At 30.9% G+C, this 23,517-nt stretch overlaps 1 protein-coding gene and 1 non-coding gene across 2 annotated transcripts in view; both read left to right on the top strand.

Moving 5' to 3' along the window:
• Mmp2 (Matrix metalloproteinase 2) overlaps positions 1-23,517 on the top strand; it is a 121,173-nt gene that overhangs the window by 24,466 nt on the left and 73,190 nt on the right. The window contains exons 3-4 of the mRNA XM_085195231.1: positions 15,789-15,911; positions 16,149-16,321. Of these exons, the coding sequence (XP_085051357.1) occupies positions 15,789-15,911; positions 16,149-16,321 (296 nt within the window). The remainder of the gene's footprint in view (positions 1-15,788; positions 15,912-16,148; positions 16,322-23,517) is intronic.
• Positions 19,732-19,804, top strand: TRNAK-UUU (transfer RNA lysine (anticodon UUU)). Its single transcript has one exon. It is a non-coding gene; the product is annotated as a tRNA-Lys (tRNA).

Here is a 23,517-nt window from a genome sequence, read left to right as displayed (position 1 = left end):
AATCCAAACAACCAATTTTCAATCTGCCTCATCATCACGTCCAAAGGTGTTTACGAAGCGTGAACAAGATGTCAGTGCTATACGATGACAGACCAAGGACATTGAGTTTTCACCCATTAATCAGTGCAGTAGAGTGTAACCTGATACCAGCCATCGGGCTCCAAGCTAACTTGTGATTAATTATGTTTACAGTAGGATGCCGTCCAGACGCCACATTCGCTGGGTGACGTGGCCGGACAAGCATTGTTCTGACTGTATGGATTAATTATATTATTTAACAGGAATCACCCATAGACATCTTCATATGTCCTCTTATTTACATATAGCTCTTAATATCACACGCATAAAGGTGACAATGCAGCGAGACATATAAATGTAAACCGCAATTTTTCCTGTAGGTACACTACTGACGTCTGCGAAAGACGTTGAATATAGAATAAAGGATGCGTTCGTCTTTGTCCTGTAATTCATAGAAAAATCGTTTCCGTGATGTTATTAGGACTAGGTGTATATTTCTTTAATATTTAAAATGTAATATTGCCGTATAATTCAAAATGCGTACTATAATGAATTTTGCATGTGTAATACTCGTACATTTGCATTGGCGCCCTCGCCTAATGAACACTACAATGACTACATAAAACTGCTTTCAAAAGAATTATACTTACAGTAAATTATATTAAAGTGACAACGGGGCTGTATTTTAGTGAAAGATTTATATGCGGTTTTGACGTGAAAATAAAATTTATTATATACAATAGTCATTTAATAGGAACAACACTTCCCAAATAGCTCGTAAATTGCATGAGTTGAATGAACAATCTGCAATAACCTGCACTTTTTAAAATTTACAGTATAAATGTCTCACTGTTTCATATAAATTAGTATTTAGTGGTAAAATTATTGAGTTTTTATGATTTTGTGGGGTCATAATTATAGAACCAAAACAATCTTAACAGAATTTTAATACGTTTGAAGTCAAGAATTATTAAAAGACATTCTAAACTTATCTATATTAATACGCTGAGTAAAATACCATTTGCTTCCTTTTTACCTATGGAAAATCTCAGCGCTTATAAATTAATTAAATTTCCATGAAATAATTGCATATATAGTGCAACTGTAAATATTTCCTGAAACTGATTATTATATTATTACTTATACATTAGTGTTTATATTACACAGACTGTTATTTTGACAAATTAACTCATATCAATATATTGGCACCACATAGTTGACTGACTCTGTGCTCTACGTTTTTTTATTATTATTAGATACGTATTTTAATGCATTTGTGTTAATTATTGTAAGGAACACTTTAAATATGTTATAACAATCTTTAAATATTTTTTTCTTAAATTTGATTTTTCTTACCGGGTAAGCATTTTTTTTTGCTATATTCTGCACACATCAGGATAGGCAGAGGGGATCTGGAAACCTAGTGTTTAGATACTCTGTTTTTATTAAGACACTTTCCGCCGAATTCTGGAGACATTTCGTAATTATTATTACTAATATATTGTATTACATTAATATTATTAATTGCCATTAATATTATTTATATATAGAATTAATATTAAATACTAATGTTGTTTTAACAATAAAATGAACTGTTCTTCGCTAATTGATCTGGTCGTCTTGATGGCGCGGGCCTGTCCAACAGGAAATTTGAAAATAAACATATTCTGCAATCCACATGAGTAACTAAAACACTAACAGTAATCTCAACATGCACTTCTTGTTTTTTGATTGAGAGATGAGTTCCAGCGTTACAAGGGAAGACAGGTTATAATTTTGATTCCCATTCGAGGAAGTGAAATATTTAATATTTTCATTTTCTCGTACTGGTAACGAGGCTAAGCGCGGCGATGTCTTCAATCACTGGTGGAAAATGGGGAACGGAAGTGTCTTAATGGGAACAAACTGTCTCAATACCAATAGGTTCTCAACTTCATTATGCCTAGCCTACCATGTGCAGGCCTTAGCCTGGAAAGCTAAAAAAAGTTCACAATATCAGCATTCGAATACAACTATATTAAATTTGATATACCTGTTGAACTGTTCCTACTCGAAATTTAAAACACACAAGTAACATACGTTTACAAAGAAAATAGTTTTTAAGAATAATGTGAAAATAGAATCACTTCCCCAGGGAGACGTGAGTCGGCAAGAAGTGAGTGCGCGAAAATGGTAGGCGCCGGGACGTCGCTGTGACTCACACGACCTCTTTAATCAGAGGACGCCTACAGCACTTCCTTGGGATAACTTTTGTTAATGTAAAATACACCTTAACACATAACTACTTCGTTCTCTTATAATAAACCTGGTTCTCATTTAATCATAAAAACTATGATAGCTGCTGCAGATGCTAAACTATAACAATACTCTAAATCTGGAATCTAATTTCCTTTGTGTTTGTGTACGTCTTAAAACACTTGAAGTAATGAATTTTCTACCGAATAGAATTGTTCAATCAACTGAATTGTTTAATTAACGGAATGTGCTCTCAGATTCTACCTACATTAGTCGCTTATTACATTTGTGTTGGGGGTTCTTTTCAAGCAACCTAAATTGCTTCTAGACAAATAAAAAGGTTACACCCTACCGTTCGTTACCTTTTATGGGGTAAAACTTGTTAAAAAACTAGTTGGTAAACTTATTCGTTATTTGATAGATATTAATTTATTAAACTGGCGGAGTTATATTTAGTTAATGAAATTTAAAACATAATTGTAATTAATTACTATTAATTTTATTTATTAAAAAAATAGGTGAAAATATATAAATAAATAATATTTTACATTTACTATTAAAATGTCTAATGATAAATGTCAAATCGTACTATTACTTTATAGATGTTGGTCACTCGCTAATTTTATTGATTCATCGCAACCATTACAATATGCATCGCTGCATGGGGCATTCACGTATCAGTTTTCAAGTCAGTGAACTTTTCGTTAACCCGAATTGGCTTGTCCGTCTGTGTATGTCCACAATAATTAATCACGCTCGCCATCGCCCAAGGGACGCTAATGACGTCCAAGGACTTCAATTTATAACAATTCCCTCACAAAGTCCACAGATAAAATTAATAGTTGAGATAAATGTGGTTACGGGCTAGACGTATTCAGCCGAAAGGAAAGCTTATTTTCACGCTGGTATCCAAAAACGTAAGCTTAGATAAAATGTTTTGTTATGAAAATATTATTACTATATTCTGTCTGGATCTGACAAACGTGCTTACCTAAATCAAAATTCATCTAAAGAACGCATTTGTTTAAGCAAAGTTACAGTTCTGTTTAATAATATACCTGCAGTACACATACATGTTAAAATATTTTTAATTAGATCCTCATAGGCTTTGGTTGTTAGTTTAAAGATAAATAAAAGGTACAGATTTTCATTTTTTTCGTGTCGAGGCAAAGCGCGGCGTAGAGTTCTGTCACTCAACACGCAATGTCTCCAGAATTCGGCAGAAAATGGGGACCAGATGGTCTTTACACTAGGTTCCCTCTGCTTAACCGTATACGCCGTATCTCACACCACAACAGCATGTGGTGTGAGATACGGCGTGATGCTAAAAAAAAAACAGATTACCATTAAAAACTTTTCCCATTTCTTATGTTTCCTAATTTTTCATGTTTCATATTAAACCATTAATACATATGTTAGATTATTTAGTTAGTTATTATTTAATTTCATTCAAATATTGTAGCGTACAGAACAATGCACTTAAATTGAATTCTTCAATCTTCCTGTTAGACATGACCTTGCTGACGTCGAATTACGGCAGCCAAACGTGCCGGTCATTGACTCATATGTTTGTGTATAATACCTATACGCTATGCTTGGTGTGGACGGCACCGTGACCTAATTTTAAGAGACGATAGATAGATATAGATAGAGCCATTATTTTCTAATATTTTTATTATTTTCTAATATTTTTTTTATAGTGTCACACTGTATTCCGCTCACAGCAGGGTGAGCAGGCAGACAGAGGAAATATACAGTTAAGACACTCCGTTGCCCATTTCCGCCGATTTCTTTTAAATAATAAAATTCTATATTTTTTTATTAACCTAATAGTACTTTGCGAGTAGCTGAATAATTTGTTAAAGTCATAAAAGATATACATTATTATTCATAAAATTATAGTTATTTTCATTTTACTGCTGTTAATTTTTACATATTTCAAATTTTGTAAAATTTGTTCAGAGTACGAAAATTAAAGTAGACGTTACAAAAACAAATTCATTCTATTCGAGTTTAGCATAGAGCAATTTATCTTACAGTTCAATTAATCTTAATCGCCCAACTACATACACATTTTCTCTTGTAACTATAGAAATTTTAGAGAAAAAGTAAAAGAAAACTAGTCATGTAGAAGATATCTAGTTTTTTATTTCTAAATTTATATGAAGTAGAGCTCTTGAATGCTTCCAAAATGCCGCATTGTCGAACTTAAGCCGAGATACACCGGGGTAGTAAGAAATGCTATATCACTCCGTTCTCCATTAAACCTACGAAATAACGGTTATACAATGTTTAGATTTCAAATTCAATGAATTTGCAGATTTAACGATAACGCGCTATCAGCTAATTTCCACGGTATGGTTAATAAAGATTGACGTTCAATTGTATTGTCGTCCCCAAAATTGTACTAAAAAAAGGACAGGAATCTTAATATTAAACCCATTTACCTATCCTGCTGAAAATTTTGTTACAAATATTAGTAATAAGTGATAAATATAGATATTTTGGTAAGATATTAAAATGGTATTAGGCCGTCGTAGCTCAGCGGTACAAGGGTGTGACTGCAATGCGACGGTTGTGGGTTCGATTCCCACTCGAGGAAATGAAATACTTATTTACGTTTATATTCTGAGTTCTGCCACTCATCACGCAATGCCTGCAGAATTCGGCAGAAAGTGAGGAACGGAGTGTATTAACACTAGGTTCCCTCTGCCTACCCTGCTGTGTGCGAGATACAACTTGAAGCTGATTTTTTTTTATGTTAAAACGATCTATATATAGTCATGTCAGAAATGCCTTACAAGTACGTTAAAATAAGTTCTTTAGACCACTTTACGCACTTTATCCACACGTGGTGTCAAGTGCCGAGATACCGTCAACATATTACGTGAGCATCCGACTGCTGGCACATGATATTGACACGTTTTTACGTATACATTTTGATAATTGTTTAAAAATATTTCTTTTGTATTTTATTGCTTTGTGTTAACATCACCAGAAAAGAAAAAAATGCAGAATAATTTAATTCTTACTTTTCATTTTATGGCCTGGTTTATACACAGCAGAGTACGAGTAGGTAGGGGGAGCCTATAGTCAAAACGTTCCCGTAAATACATTTTCGTTCCCCACTATCCGCTAAATTCCGGATGCATTGAGTGCTGAGTGACGAAATTCAACGCCGCGCTTTACCTTATTTCCAGCAATATTCTTATTGCCTCCTAATCCCTGTAGAAAATAGTCTTGATTGGTTTACACTTTGAGTAGGTGTACCTGCTACCTGAATGTTTTTAATCGTTTTTTTCGTTTATAGTTTCACTGTATTGCTGTTTTTGGTATATGTGGGGGGCTATTATTCGTGAGAAGTTATTTAAATAAATAAACGAATAGATAGATAGATGGAATATAAATTTAAATATTTCATGCAAATACTAATAGTGAATGTATGTACAATGTGCATATATGACAAATTATGCATTGTGTTAACAGTAAGCCGAATTGGAATAATTTGACGGCATATCAAGTCATGCTCTAATTTAAATTGACGCCCCTTTGGGAAATTATACTGGATTCAAACTTGCACTTCTGCCCACCGCATTATGATTACACTGAAAATAATACGAATATACTTATAGCTTTTTTATTATAACCAAAAGCAAATGCTAATCATTTTAGAGTTTTAATCTTCTAAAGTGATCTTTACATAAGACAAATACTTTATAAGTATAATTTTATCATATTTATATAAATTAGGGATTAAATTGGAATATTTATTAAAATTCGAACTCTTGTCAACTTTATAAAGAGTAATATTTCAGTACGAAATTCTAATATGTTTTTATACCTTAGCAAGTATTTATTTCATATATTGTCATAATGGCAAAGACAGACGATCGTCAGACAGATTAGAAACAAAGACATCTAAACAGTATAAAATTGCGTGCCGCAAATGCTTAAGATGTGGTCCAGAGATTATTTCATTTAACGTTTAACGGAATTCCATATTTGCAGTATAAATAAGAATAACATAACATAACATAAAAAAAATATCTTAAAGAATTGTATAAAAATGAAATTTATAATTTATACATTTTAAACATAATCAAAAGAGGATGTTAATAAAGAATATTTTATTTGATATTAATGCTTGCTCTAAAAATGGTACGTGCTTAATGCTAGTTCGATTAGCAAGGTTGAAATCGTGTTAGATATTTTTTGTTTTGTAATATGTATGTTATAATATAACATGTTACAATAATATAAAAAACGTATATTCCATAGTGTATTATGAAGTAGTTTGCGTTACAACTTCCACGCCAAGAATGGGCTAGACAAGTTTACCATTAGCGTCACGACGAGGACCGCAGCTGGCTGGACTGAATCATATTTTACCGAGTTACGCACAAAATAAAGGGGAAAACAATGCAGATTTATTAACTTTTTCAACTTTAGTTACAAAAAGTGAATATTTTACATTACCCCGAATAATAGTCTATATACTTTTAATTCCGAAGAAATTTTCATAATAAAAGAAAAGAATTCAGAAATCCGCTTTTATAGTGAAATTTTTATTATAAAAATAACTTTCTAATTTTTTTTTCTAAGAACTGTATTTAAACATAAAACTTCGATCAATGCCATAAATAAAATTCTCTTCTATAGTTAGGTGCAGGCTATAGCAATAAAATAAATTTACGATACCTGCGTTAAATTAGTAGAAGTAATGTTCATAAAACATCGCTATAAATTTACAGTCGATGAACGAAAGGGCTTTGTCACTTTATTGTTTCTGTTACAAAGGGATAAAGTGAAAGTGTTTATTTTTTAATTTTTTATTTTCATATAGCAGTAGTGGAGCTTTAACACTAAGTTTCTCCTCTGCTATGCAGGAAACAACGTGGAGCTTTTTCAGTGTTCTGCACCTTAAAAGGTAAAAAAGCCCTTATAGGATCACTTTGTTGCCCGTCTGTCCGTATTTCAAGACTATTTATCGAGATCCCGTGGACGTTGAGGCTGCAATTAATGTTAAATATTTAAGTTTATAGTCCCTTGAAGCTCAGAAAAAAATCAAGTTTCTTGGTCAACGTAATTAAAAGATACGAGCATTTATGCAGAATATAAAGAATCAACACCTATAAGGATGCCCGTGGACCTATAATTATGAAATAATATTTACTCCATAAAAAAATAGTGCTTATACCCGCAAACTTAAATTTATGTCAACTTTTATGAGTTAAACTTCCTATAATTGGTACGGAATCCTCGTGGATTGACCGGACTTTCTTTTATAATATCTGACTGATACATTACCTAACATTATAATAAAATTATTATTTTAAATATATTAGGAAAGTTTTTCAATAAGTTCTATTAAATTCTCACGGTTTGCACCCAGCATTGAGTATGCGCGACGACGAACGTATTCCAGAGCTGTTCTGTGCCCGGGTTTTGCAATGCAGTGCCTTTCATTGTGAGACTTAAAAGGAATGTATGGGATTTAATTAATAGTGATTCCTTAGGTGCAAAAAACTTTACTTTTATTGCCTGAATGATATAAATGTTATATTTTCTTACTGTGAGAAAGTTTATATAGGTATATGTTGATGATTATTTTTTAATATAATTGTAGGTACTTATTGTAGAATTATAGAAAAAAATACAATTGTACTTAAAAATTAACATTTAGAAGTATTTATTGTTTAGTGTATATAAAAAGACCTAGAATGGAGAAAGGAATTGCTCATTTGACTGTCCTAACAAGAAATATAAAACCCATCGAGATAACAAAAAAGACAATTTAAGTTAATATATCTATACATTGTATATGAAAGGAAAAGTAATTAAGTGCACAAGCCAGGCGTCAAAATAGGTGTTTAAAGCTCGCCTCACGCCGTTCCGCGGAAAGCCGATAGCAATCTGAGCGGGCTACGTACTCGCACTCGCTATCAGCGACTCCTGAATCTAATTAAACTTCATCAATTTGTTACAGATTGTGGGAACGGATTTCGCTATGAGGGTTTTTTTATTTTGTTTTAGTTGGTTTCTAATTAGGAGAGTTGTTTTTTTGTGTCGTCACTTACATTCATATACTTGTTTCAAATTAAAATATTCTCGTTTTTATAAAATAATATTTTTTATGCAAGTAGTAATCGTTTCATTAAAATTGCAACTACTGACAATAATTATGAATTCTAAAATACAAAAGATATATACTATAATACAAAAGAATGAAGCTAAAAAAATCGCCTACACAAAATCTCTTTTCGTTGCGGTTGAATAGGTTTATTAAATGTATTTTCAGTTATTACAATTCGAAACATTAAAACATGGAATATATCAGTCACATAAAACATGTCTTTGTAAAATTTAGTGTCATTTCCTTTTGTTATTAAAGTAATAAAAATCCGTTTGCAAGTATTTTCCATTTTTACTCGATCATGAAATTTTATTTCAACTAAAAGTCAGTGAAGCTTGCACAGTTTACCTTACGTCTAGACTCCCAGTTACTTTAAAATAATATAAAAGTAAAGCAAGTAAAAACATCATATTTTTTAGAAAAATAATTTATTGAAAATTGAGAGCTGTATATATAAATACATTTTTGACATTTTTTGATTCATAATATTAAAATAAATAATTGATATTAAAGAGAAAAGCTAATTTTTATCGACAAAGTTTACAGTGTTCGTTTTTTTTGCTTCACGCTGAATCCCGCATATAGATGGCACTTTCCGCCGTTTTTTGAGACTTAAGAAATGAAAATGAAAATATGAGTAAATTTCCCCGAGTGGGAATCGAACCTACAACTGTCGTGTTACAGTAACACGCTTACGCCCCTGTGCTACAATGAACAAAATTGGAAATGATTCTTCAGCAACCAAAACGCCATTGGGACAGGTCATTAACACATCCATATAGCAAGAGTGATGACGACAATGACACCACTGTACTTGAATACAGGAAAATCCGTTGCGGTTATTCATACCTACATATATAAGTTTTCAAAGAACTGTTTGGAGCACCACCTATACCTATTCGCGTCACTCGCCGGAACCTACTTCCCTCCTGAAGTCCCTTTATAGTTTTGTGTGTCACTGATTGGACTATTTGAAATGCAATTTTTTTATTGTAATTGAATTGAAAATCATTATTCTTCCTAGTTTCGTAATTTACGTTTAAATTATAATTGAACATAAAGGATATCCTGTGCATAAAATATATTTGCAGAAATCTGTAATGGGTCATAATCAGAAAAAGTGTACTTTTTGTGTCTTTTCTTGTCCCGCTACTTTGAATGCGTTTTAAAAATACAATTTTAAAGATATTTGAAATATTTTGCCATTTACGATAAATTTATTTATTAACTTAAAGATTTTTGTAATATTTTAAATGTATTATGGCAAATAATAGTATTTTTTGTTAGTTGCAAAAAACCTTTCAAAATGCTTCCATACAATTTTACGTGTCCCATTCACCACTTTACTTTTTAAAAATTGATTTGTTAAGAATATTTATGGTTTTATTTGATTTCAGATATGTTTATATTACTTTACATTATGCATAATATCAAATAGAACTATTTTTATTGATACATAATTTAATAAATAATATATATTAGTTAAGTAAATTTGTCCCAAAATATTGTCTTTTCGTTACTCAGGGCTAGTAACGTACAATTAAATTATGAATGCAATTATTTTGGATGGTGTTTAATATTATTTTTTGTTGTGGTACCATAATTCAAAAAGTCCATGCTGTCGTAGCTACAACAAGTAGTGTTCTCGCAGCAGTTGAGGGGTTCAAATGTTTTAGAGTGAATGCGTGAAATTACATCTCAGGGTTATAAACGGCTTTTATTTTGGTAAGTATTCTATAATTTCGTTTTCTTGTTTATGTTATTTGCTTCTTTTTACATCAATCTCAAAAAAGAACTTCAATGCTTGCACATGCAACACGTGGCTTATGAGCAAATATTTAAAAAGGTTAGAATTTCTCAGACTTCATTCTCAATTTCGTTATATTTCGTTACGTAACGAAACTGAGAAAATATGAAGCCTAGTTCACAATTACGGTACCAATGTTTTCTTATATATGTTTATAATAAAATTGTATCGATCCGGTGCTTGTATATGGAAGATATGTATATAAGAAAAAAAAATTGCTGACATATGAAAAAAACTATTAGTGACTTTTCATAGCGTAAAGTAACCAAAAATAATGATTTTTAAGTTTTTTACTTGTTTACTTGTTTGTCTATGTGTTCGTGCATGCTAATCTCAGAAACAGCTGAACCGATTTAGTTAAAAAATTTTTTTATTCTTCCTGAAATTAGTTGTGATTTTGTGATTATTATTTTTTTAAATATATTTTTGTATTTTCAGTAAGCGTTATGGCTGCTATGTCAAATGCTGAAACACATAAAAGATATAGAGAACGTCTTAAAAAGACCAATCCTATTAAATATGAAGATATGCGGAATAAACACTTACAGAGAATCAAACTTAATTCCAATGATAACGACTCAAATTTTGATATATTTTAAAGTGAATTTAATTTTATCATTAACTTTGTGATCTCTAACTAGAAATATAAGTTTATTACGTTACGAACTAGCATTATTATATTGTTAATATTGTCACTTTGTTATGTTTTCTTCTTACATTTATAATCTGTTAATTCAACGATTGAATCTTTAAAATTTTGATCTGTGTCTCATTAAATAAAAAAAAACAATAGTTTTATTCATATAATATCGTTATTTTATTGTGTATAATGCCTTATGTCATCAGTTTCGTAACAAACATTATCAGTGTTGTTACTTATCAGTTACGTTACGAATACGAAAATGTCCACTTTTCTGATTATGACCCTAATATGAAGACGTAAAATGCAAACAGTATAGATATCCATGGTGTTTTTTTTTTTATTTTTATCGGTTTATTTATCTACTAGTAGGTACACGCACGTCCTCGGAAATACTAGATTTTTTTTCAAGAGAACCTTGAGAGGCGATAAATGCAATGGTTATCGTCAACATGAAGGAGGCACAACAAAACTTACAAAATTGCAGTGCAAGTTATTGTACGATAAATCCATTTATTCATTAAAAGATTCTGGACAATTATTTAAAAATTGTAAATTTATAACCTTTGAATATATAAACAATTCATACATAATTATGTACGACAAAAGAATAACTTATAACGTCATATGTTTATTTCTTCTTCTTTTCCTCACACTTGCATACATATTTTTTGAAAGAAAGACAGTATTTATGGCAAAATCATATAAAAATACACTTTTACTGCGTTTAAAAGGGGGAGAAGTATCGCTATAAAATAACCAAACTGCAAAACAGGATCGCATCTGTTCAAAGGATTTTACGATTGCGAATGTAGAGCGAACCATTCTATTGTCAGAATTTAACTACAATATAACATAATATAATAGGTCCCACATCTCTTTACTGTCATTAGCTGTCGAACAGATGTTCATATAACAGATGATTAACCTATTAACGATTAACTAGCTCACTAATAAGCTCGACCGCAAGACCTACGTACGTACTGACTCATGTACTAGAATATACAGTTTTTACTCGTGGAGATTTTAACAGGTGTTTCACATAATATGTTCCTTTGATGTCGCCGTTACGTTAGACATTTCTTAGGTATTGTACATATACCATGTACCTATGTGCTATAATGTTTGCAATTTAAACTTACTTAGCTTACTGCTACGGATATGAGTTTAAATGCACATTTGTCTCACACCCTCAACTATCCGATCATATTGTAAGACTAGTAAACAGCGCGCGGCTTCGCCCGCTTCATCTACACAATTATTTATTAACTTACCTGAATTACTTTCGCGTTCTATTATTTGCAATACAATATCTATATATTGAAAACTAAAGAATCAGCCATTTTAAGAAAACAGCAAACTAGTATTGAAACAAAACAAACACAAAATTTTAAGGGAAATTGTGTGTATATTAGGGTGCATAGACAAACAGACAAAAGTGTTAAAAATCATTATTTTCTATTCATATAATAAATAATAGATTAATAGGTTTTCTCACATATTATCCATTTACAGAGAGCGCACAATTACAATTTCATTATATGTATATAAATGATATAAGTACAAAATTGTTTAGTTTATAATTTTCTAACAAGTCATAGAAATTGAACAACTTCATGTAACGGCCATTGTGGGTTTGGGCCATTAATATCCACTCGATACGGTAATGACGTGCAAGTGTCGACAGATGTCGAAGCACTGACGGGTGCGAATACAAGTAGGCCAGCCCTCCAGCACTCCAGCCCTCCGGCAGTCCAGCACTTGATTAGTTTGCGTTGGTTTTCGTTGATAGACACGAAGGCACGTTAATGAAATAATGACGCCGCATTTCGTGATGTGCGCAAAGTGCCAAATTAAAACTTAATTATATCTATTTATAGTTTAGTTTAATGATGTAAAGGCGATTGTAACACAAGGTCCCTCGTGGCTCAGGGGCACAAGCGTACGACTGTAAACGAGACAGGTTGTGGGTTTGAATCCCACTCGAGGAAATGAAACATTTAATATTTCCATAGACAAAGTCCAGTGTTGAGTTACGCGATGCAACAAGTAATGCTTATAAATTGAGTGGTACTTGGAGTACAGTGCGTCTTGCACTAAATTATATAAAGCGAAAAGTTGAAAAAAAATAAAAGATAAAGTTACCTACTTTGTAAAAGTTATTACTTTTACAAAGTATTTTGTAAAAGTTATTGCTTTTATAAAACACTTTTATTGCAAAATAGGTAACAGTCGTTCTTATATCTGTTTTAGATAAATGTGTTTGTTTACTGTATATGTTTTTTAATTACTTTCATAATATAACATAATACTATATAATTTACATCTTCATGTACCTACTATATCTTTGATTATGGGGTTTTTTCATAATTATATGTGTCACATTAAATACTGCGGATGTAGAGTTAATGATCTCTGAGTAATGGCGACAGTGCAACTCATCAATATATCTATTAAGAATTAGATAAATTTAAACGTTGTTAATTTAGGATGAATCTAAAATATTTGAGTAAAATATTATTTTTTTTTGCTTTTTATTTTTATAACAATTTCATCGAACTGAAAACCAACCCACATGATATTAAAATTGAATTATTTAAAACTTTTTACTGTTTTAAAATTACATTATTCTAATTACTTCTGTATTTGGAAATAAACCATAATTTGTTTTTGTAACGTGAAATATAGATCTACTTTTATTTATACTAGCAATCTTAAGACGAGTCGTTTTCAAATATAACTATTTCAAGTATTGAACGCCCACACTATTAGTTTTATACTACTCATTTATTTTTACTCAACTTTATTACAGGCAATTGTAAAAATAGATCTATAAACTATACTGATATAAAGACATTCAAGTCTAAGAAATATTAAATATTTTTACAGCTACACATACAGACTAGTGACATTTATAGTGAAAATAAATCAACAAAAACATACATTGAAAATATTGTCATTCAAAAGATATAAATTAATATATAACATTAGAGAACTTACTCCCAAGACTTGTTCCTTTGATGAGCTTCTACATAATTAGCTGAAACGGATGACCATTATCGATAAATGAAAGTTGCGAGCCACACTTAACTAAATAGGTTCCTTTTAGTATCTGTCGACCGCCTGGACATCGAATTACAGGAAAGTAGTCCAGTCTAATGAGATTCGCCAATTAATTTAAGAGAATTAAAGGACAAATTGGAGAAGTCACGCGATCTGGTTCAGGTGCTTAGTGTCCTAGATTCGGGGGGCTTTTGGAGGAAATTGATGGTGGATCATAAGTGATTGTAGCAATTTGGCTTGCACGCTATGGTGATGTTGTTCTAAATCTTACAATACAGCAAAAATATTATATATTTTTAGCTTCAATCTGTATTCCGAGGGAACCTAGTGTTAAGACACTCCGTTCCCCATTTTCTCCTGAATTCTGGAGGCACTGCATGTTGAATGGCAGAACTCAACGCCACGCTTTGCCTCGACACCAGAGCGAAGGTCTTTCATATTAGATATCTCATTATTTCTGCTAAAACAAGCACTACTTAAATTTTATGAATTTTGATTAATTTGAACATTTTTAAAGTAAAATGCAATGCAATAAAAATGTCCAGTTATACGAATTAATTGGGAAATTAAAGATGAGCAATACCCACTACCTTTTTAAGTCAACATAAGTTTATTAAGACAATGGTATCGGTAGTAAACTTTAAATTAACAACGATCAATTAAAGCGACTACATACAGACGGTCCCAGTTCAGAATATGAAAGCGACATGCTAATTGCTTACGTCGCGTATGACAGCCAAATATGGGTTAGTGAGAACTGCGGGCGTATCTGGAAAATAATTTTAGTTCATTTTTTTTGTTTTTTTAGTTTCTCGCTGTATCTCGCACATAGTAGGGTAGGCAGAGGGTACCTGGGAACCTAGTGTTAAAATAGTCCGTTCACATTAAGATACTTCCGTTTTACACTTCACTGCGTGCAAAGTGGTGAAACTCAACGCCCCGCTTAGTCTCGTTACTATTGCGAGGAAATGGAAACATTTTATTTCATTTCCTCGCTATTTATTATCTATTATAAATATTTATTTTTCTTAAATATTATGATAAGATTTAATGCGACATTATGTTCTTTAATATATTGATACAAAAATCCAAAATACAGCCTATCACTAACGGTGTTATACAATACAGTAGCAAAAATTAATTTTATTATTTAATTTTCATAATATATACAATCTAAGCTCTTTACAGGAATGCTTTTACTATATTGCCTGGCAACTTAACGATTTTAACCTAATTATCGATTCGCATTGTTTTATGAGTTCATTTCGCCAATTTTCATGAATTATTAGAGACACCAATGGATCTATGGGTCCGTTAACCTGACTTACTTTCGAAGTATGCCGGGTCACGTTCGCGGTGAGGACGCACCTTCTTGCATAAAATAAAAATTTAGGGAACATATATTTAGAATATTATGCTATTCATATTTTAGTTAATATTATTATAATAAAAGTGGTGTATAAGAGAGTATTACATAATTTTATTTTTTATGAAAAACACCAAATTCGTCTTCGTTTGCACATTTATTTTTAGATTTAAGTATTTGTTACCGTTTAGGTGGATAATTTTAAAAGCTGCGGAGGATGTAATGTTAGATTTTGACAGACAAATATTGTGATTTTACTATTTGGATATTGCCGAATTTATCTTATCGTACAATCCGAACATTTCTTTTGTTTTGCGCTGTATTCCACTCAGCAGATTAGGCAGGGGGAACCTGGGAAACCTAGTGTTAAGACACTCCGTTCCCATTTAAAACAATCCCGGCCTCCAGTTTTCACCGAATTCTCTAGACATTTGGTGTTGAGTAGCAAAACTCAATGTCGCAATTTACCTCGTTACAAGAGCGAGGATTTTTTTAAATTTTATAACAATATTTTTTTTTATTTCAGAAAAGTTACCTAGAGGCCTTTGGATATTTAAGAAGAGGACACCCAGAAGTCGGTAATCTATTAATGGGAGACGTCTCGCAGTCCTATGAAGACGATTTTAGGATTGCCATCAAAACATTACAGGTGCTTATATATATATTTTTTGACATGATAACGAAAAATTTAATTTACAATTAACTTTGCATTTTACAAAACAATGATAATTTAGAAATAATAACTATTCATAAAAAAATTTCAGCAATTTTCTTATGATATTTTTTTCGTAAAATTTTCATCAGTAGGTAAACTGACTTCACAGAGAATCCTTTTTTAAATTATAATATTATTATTAACTTTTTATTACAATTTAATATTTTTAAGGAATTCGGTGGCATTCCGGTAACGGGTGTAGTAGATCACGCTACTAAAGAACTGATGAAAAAAAAGAGATGCGGGAGACCAGATCGAGAACCTGAAAACGACGAGAATGGAAGGCGAAAAAAGCGGTTTGCTGTACAAGGCGAGAAATGGAAACACACGAACTTAACTTGGAGGTAAGCGCACTATAAATATAAATTTAATTATAGAAATATATTCATATTCACAGTAATTATATATATGAAATTTAGACAGAATCAGTCAGAAATTTTTAATCAGCGCCATCTGTTGAGCGTGAATAGAATTATTATAAGTAAACTTTATCGCTAGATGGCGCTTGTTAGGTACCGCAACGCTATCTATGAGTAATTTCAAGTTTGAAACTACTTGATACTAGATGTCAGCACTAGTATTACTATCATATCGTGTATCGTTCAAAATATTATTTCCTACATATTATAGAAGAATTACACCATTAGAAATATGCAGGCATAAATATTTCAAAATAGTAAAAAATTACATTTAAATTACGATTTTAATATTATATTGCATATTTTTGAATAATTTTGATATTTGATATCATTTACTAAGCCTATGTATAATTTATACTACCTAAAAACATTTTTTTTTAAATATGTGTCAATACAAATATTAATTATAGTCATCCAATTAAACTTCATTTACACAGACATACTATTTATTAAATTCTACAAAGTATATTATTAAATTATAATCCAATGTTTTACCATGAAACAGTATAGGTACCTACATATTATCTATAAGGCCGTAAGCTTTATATTTCCTACAGCACTGTAATACTTTAGGGGCACATAAAATTGATGACAAATAATAGTTAAATCACAGGGATCGTAAAAGTTACGACGCTTTCCGCGTGGCTTAATTAAAAGAATATGTCCACGACGCCGCTGAGTGTGGTGCCCACTTCGAGACACAAATAAACAAGAGCCGTTTCTTCAAAATGTTTTATTTCATGACACATTTTCAGACGAAGTTGTATTTGTCCAAGCAATAGTATTTAATAACAATTTTTCTGGTAAAATAAAACATAGATAGGTATTTATCGTATAGAGAAAAATAACATGATGTGTAAAATAATTAATAATATAATATATTCTGTTAATTAATAATATAATCGGTTTAATGTATATTTTTAAGGAATAATTAACGCGTATTTTGCCTAATAATTTTTTTATTATTTTTTTATTTAAGTAATTACTTTTTTATAATAACTTTTTTATTTAAGTAATTTTATTTTGCTTAATCACAGACAAATTGACAAAACTGCAAAATCAGAGTAGATATATAATTTTCTTTATGTTATATATTATTTTCTTAAAATGTAAAAAAATGCATTCTAAGTTGAATTAATATCTTACTAAATGTTATTAAAAATAGTTGAATGTAGTTCATATTAATTATGAACAAAGTGCATTAGTTAATAGGTAAACGTTACTTAGAAGAGCTAGGCACATTCGGTATTATTCTCCATCTATTTGAAGTCAAAACAACTGCAGAACACGCGGCTAATTTGAAAAGTTCACAATCACCTGCACGGACCGCGGCTTCAGCACAATTTCCTGTCGAATTAATGGTCTGTCAATATTGTAGTCCTCCATTACTGCTTGTTGTGCGAACCGGCTATAAAACGAACAACGCCATCTAGCGGGGGGTTTACGAGAGAGCGGCGCCGGTCGGTGTTGACCAAAAAATACATTTTGTTTCAATCACACTTTTGTTTTATTATTTGTACGGTGTATATGTTTTTTCTCTTATTTTCAATGAAAAATTATTTTCTGTATATAATAATAATAATATAATTAAAAAGAAAAAAGTGTAAATAATGTAAGTGTAATAATGTTACATTAGAGGTTAAATAAAAAAAAAATACTTCACGCTGTTTCCCGCACACAACAAGTAGGCAGAAAGAAACTAATGAGAGAACCAAGACACTCCGTTCTCCACTTTCCGCCTAATTCTGGATTCATTGCGTGCTGAGTGGCGGAACTCAACGCCACTCTTTGTTTATTGGTTAAATAATCTTAATATAATCTATAATAACATAATTATTTCGTCGCAATAATAAAAACAAAGTTTACGAGCATGTCCGAGACACCATTGCAATGGTTATTACATCGTATCGGTATTGTTTTCACAATGTCCGTGACAGGTGGATGACGGCCGCGTCACCCCCCGTGGCGCTGTCATCGCCATTCGAAACACTAGAAAATAATCAGGGAATGATATGCGTGAAAATATAAATGTGTAGTCCTTTATATATTGTACGTTTCTGGGACAATATTTGTTTAGATAAACGAATTTTATTTTTTATATTTATCTTTACTATGTTGAAATTACGTATTTAAGATGCCCTTAGACCATTTGTTTAAGATCACTATGACTAGATACCTTGTTCCTACTATTACATATAAGTGAATACTGAGTATATAGGATATTTAAAGACCGAACTAGTGACTAAATTTAAGTAAAACAATAATATATTCTACGAAAACACTAAAATAAAGCAAAAAAATTTAAATTACATATATCTTACACTCAGATTTTAATTTCACAAATAACATTTAATTATATTAACCACCCAAAAACATAATAATAAATTTCTACATATTATGTATGTAAACGTAAAAGCTATCTATTTTAATAATTTTCAGCTATCACCCCTATCTCAGTGCCGACACGAACACGAACTGGGTTGACATTTCAATACTGAAGGCATTTCACAATATCCATAGTTCCACACTCTATAGTCCTGGTTATACGATGCGATAAACAGCTTATTACGTAAATTGAATGTACTAACACTATAATAGCGTTCGATGTTTTGATAAGTTAATGACCTGGACTGCAATATGTTATTTTCTTGCCTTTTTATGATAGCCCTAAATAATTTGTTTGTTTAGCTTCGCAGCGGAACCTGGGAACCTAGCGTTAAGACACATCGTTTCCATTAAAACACGGCCGTTCCCCACTTACCCCCGAATTCTCGAGGTATTGCGTTGTTTTATTGCGTGAAACGATAATAGTTAAGTTTAGTTTTTTTTTCATAAACAATTACGGATGAATATTATTAATTCCATGTCTCATGTAGTTTAAATGTAGAAATACTAATTAGTAAATCAATATTATATTACTAAAATTTATATTTCTATAAAATATATTCTTTAAATAAAGCTTCTCCGCTATCACCATTGTCATGTAACTAGAAAAGTTAACAAAGCATTATACGGTACCATTATTGCAAAGTGCTTCTTATTGTTTACTTTGCCACACATCGCCGTCGCCTGCGCTCTATATAGCGACACAAAATGAACATTTTAAAATATATCTTTATTTATTTAATTAAAAATAAAACACTACTAATAATGTATTCGTAATATCATTTTAATTTTTTATCGACATTGTAGATAATAACAACCTTAGTGATCTAATAAATACTATAATAAGAAAAATAAAAGAAAATCTATATTAATATTAAGAAATGTAAATAAGTAAAAGCTTACAATAATCTATTGGATTATGTCAACATATTTGAGACTTTACGTTATCAGCCCGGATAGCTCAGTCGGTAGAGCATTGGACTTTTAATCCAAGGGTCCAGGGTTCAAGTCCCTGTTCGGGCGATTTCTTTTTTATTTACATACATTCTTTGTTTTTATATATTATGTTATTAGATTTATAAAAGTAAGACAAATGACATTTATTTTATATAACCTACAGTTTTTTACTAAATAAATATTCAGGTCACATTCAAGGTGTTTCCCAAAACCGTAGAGGTTATTATTCTATAAAAATCTATAATGACGCATTGGGATTTATGAAATTTTAAGAATTTTACTGACTGTATAAAAATAGTATAGTATTAGTAATACTAAAAATGAAAAAATCGTTTAGTATGAATTTTTTTTTGCACGTATAAGTCACATTATAACTCAAATAAACAAAAATACGCGAAAGACAAATTAACCTAAAATAAACTTTTAGTCTACGTATTTTTAATATGTAATCGATGATATTAAGCAAAATTTGAATTAAATTTTGAATATTTTTTTACGTACACTAAATATTATTAAATAAAAAAAGAGGGACTTTATAATTTTGTTTTTTTTTATACATTACAGAAAAAACGATTAATTACATAACTTTTTTATATACTCTTTATACGATACTATTACAATAAACATTAAGTTTATACAGTACGGCTTTCCGTATTGATTGGGTGATTAGTGAAACCTTATCGAGTCCGTCTCGATGAGAATGTGCCGTCACGCCGTCACGCCGTCACGCCGGTACTGTAGAAGTATAGCTGCTTGAAGTTCAGCATATGTGTGGTTTCTTATTACTCACCACTTGCTTGGACAAAGCTTTCATATAACTTCTCAATATTGTATCAAATAAATATAGTACGAATATATTGTTGTATCTGTTCGTCCAATGGAGATTGTAATTTGTGAGGACTTTCAGATGTGTGTAGAACGTCTTGTTTGGTTATTATATTTGTATATAGTATATATTTTTCTATAATATATCGAGTTATATTAAGGGCATCGTAGGGTGAGTGTAAATGTAACGTTGTAGGTTCTATTCCTGCTAGGGGAATTAATTATTTACATTTTCTCGTTCTGGTAACGAGGTAAAGCGAGACGTTGAGTATTTTCTCTGAACAAGCAATATTTCGTAAATTGGGCGAAAAATGGAGAACGGAGTGTTTTGGTACTAGGTTTTCTCAGCCTTGCCTTTCATAAATAGAAATATTCCTTTATGTTGTATTGGAACTTTGGAAGCATGCAAGCAAAGCCATCACATGAAGTCAGTTATACCCAGACATTATCTTATGATATATAGTCGATTTAAATACCTCTTTTTCTCGTAGTAAATTGTTCTGTTATTACGATTAGTATTCATTTAGAACAAAATCTACCTATAAATGTGATTTATTATGTACTTATAATATTATGAAATATTTGTGTCATTTTGTAAATTTAATTTAATTTTAAATTACTCGTGTTAAATCATTATTTTCTTAATTTACCGCGTAATTTCCAAATAAATATTCGAGTTATTTAAATAAAAATGTGTTAATCTCATGGCATAATATGTTTTATCCCTTACACCATATATTTTTCTAAAACGGCTTACAAAGTTATGAGGGATGATAAGCCTCGCCTAAAATAAAAGTTAAACACACGACCATTCCATTGCAACAGCCAAAATGCAAAAGTTGTTCAGAATATATATATATATATAATTTATCCACATAATATTATGATAAATCCTTTAATTTGAGGAAAAACATATAGAGATTGGACATAGTTTTTTAATAATACAATTATTCTAATCTTTACATTTTGCGCATAAAATAAAATAAATAATTTTCTTTATATTCATTCTAATTTGTATACAACTTTATTTAAATAAATTTGATATAGTAACGTTATGTAAGAACAAACTATACAAATAACCTTTCCCTTAAACTATAATATATTGACATCTTCGCGCTGTATCCTGCATAAATCAAGGTAGGCAGAGAGAACATAGTGTTAAGACACTTAGTTCCTCACATAGATGTATATGTATGTATATATGTATATATTTTTAATATACTGCTTCAAAAATAAGAGAAACCAGTACGAATTAACTAAAACCTAAGGTGATATATCCAGTTCTACACAACACAATAGTTCACACGTACCCCCACGGTCTGTAAACATTGTTTATTTGTCATCGATGCCGAGACGAGCCTAATTGGGGTTAATTGCATCATCTCTCAAACCATCACTCCAATAATCTTTGTTTTGTGAATGTTATCATTTTGGATGATTAAATTGTTGTCCACTAAATAACTACTAAATTACATAATAAAATAGAAGAGACCGTCGTGGCGCAGGGGCACAAGCGTTTGACTAACGCGACGGTTGTACGTTCGATTTACACTCGGCGGAATGAATTTATTAATATTTTCATTTCTCCGGTCTGGTTGAGTTGCGCTTGAAAAATAGGGAACGGATTTTTTTTAATACTAGGCTCTTTCTGCCTACCCTGCTATTGCTCAAACTGAAAAAAAAAAATTTTAGTAGTCCTGGATTCTGTGTCTTACTCCACAATGTATGGATGACAGAGTTCCAGTGGGTATGAAAGAAAAATTGAGAATGGAATATTTACCTCTCACTAACAACTGGGGCAGAAAGGTCGTTCTCCTGAGAACAGCCGATAAGAACTGAATAGTTTTTATTTATTGATTATAAATATTACAGTTTTATTATTACATACACTGCTGGTTAGTATTATTTTAACATACATGCATTTTCTATAAAAACTAAAAGTAAAATACAACATCTTAATAATAATTAAGAGTAGCCGTAGCCGTAGAGCTTAAAACCCAGGTAAATTCTAAAATTATAATATTTTGAAATAAGTTACTTGATTGAAGTATTTCAGTTTATCCCCAGACAGTACAACACTGCGAATGTTATATAATTCATTGAATTATAATTTAATATTATATAAATTATTTCCTTCTAATAACATAAATAAATATAAGTTTCAACCATCCGTATTAAGGACTTGTGCCTTGTAATCAGTTTCGATTCCAATTTTCATTGCATTATACGAGCATTCTCCCTTTTTATTTATTCAACTTTGTGAATCTTGCTTTCAAATTAAAATTGCTTAGATCTTGTAACATATTCATATATGATATTTTAAATTTATATTCATTATTTAAATCTTGTAAAGAATTTTATATTAAAATACTTATTTTTTTTTTATATAATTGTTATCAAAATTGAAGAACTTTTCCTTATTTTTTATTTAAAAAAAATTAAATCAGCTTCACACTGTATTCCGCACATGGCAAGGTAGGCAGAGGAATAATATTCCCCACTTTCCGCCGAATTTCGAGGCATCGCGTGTTGAGTGGCGGAACTCAACGCTGTGCCAGAGCGAAGAAATGAAAATGTTACTGAATAATAATTCATTCCCTCGAGATCCCGCTGAAGATTCCCGCGATCAAACCCGCAACCGACAAGTTATAGCCCACATCCATATGCCACGACGGATTCCAACCTCTTTTTATTATGTCTTAATAAAATATATGAAAAAACATTTATACTTACTATTTATAAAAAAAATGTTAACTGCATATAATATATTTAATTTTTATACAGTCTAATATAGTATATTTATATACTTTGAAATATTTCTCGTCCCTTACTGGTGAAGAATGGGGTGCTAACCGCCGCAATCCTCTCATTCCTTGTCTGTATTAATATGTGCTAGGACGTTTATATTCACAATTTAGTGGCACTGAACTGGTTTCCTAAAGTATTATTATTTC

This window comes from Heliconius melpomene, chromosome 12 (assembly GCF_056956725.1).
Source record: "Heliconius melpomene rosina isolate 202511_hmr_F chromosome 12, ASM5695672v1, whole genome shotgun sequence".
NCBI lineage: Eukaryota > Metazoa > Arthropoda > Insecta > Lepidoptera > Nymphalidae > Heliconius > Heliconius melpomene.
The sequence above is the reverse complement of the archived record's forward strand: the minus strand, read 5'-3'. Positions and strand labels throughout refer to the sequence as shown.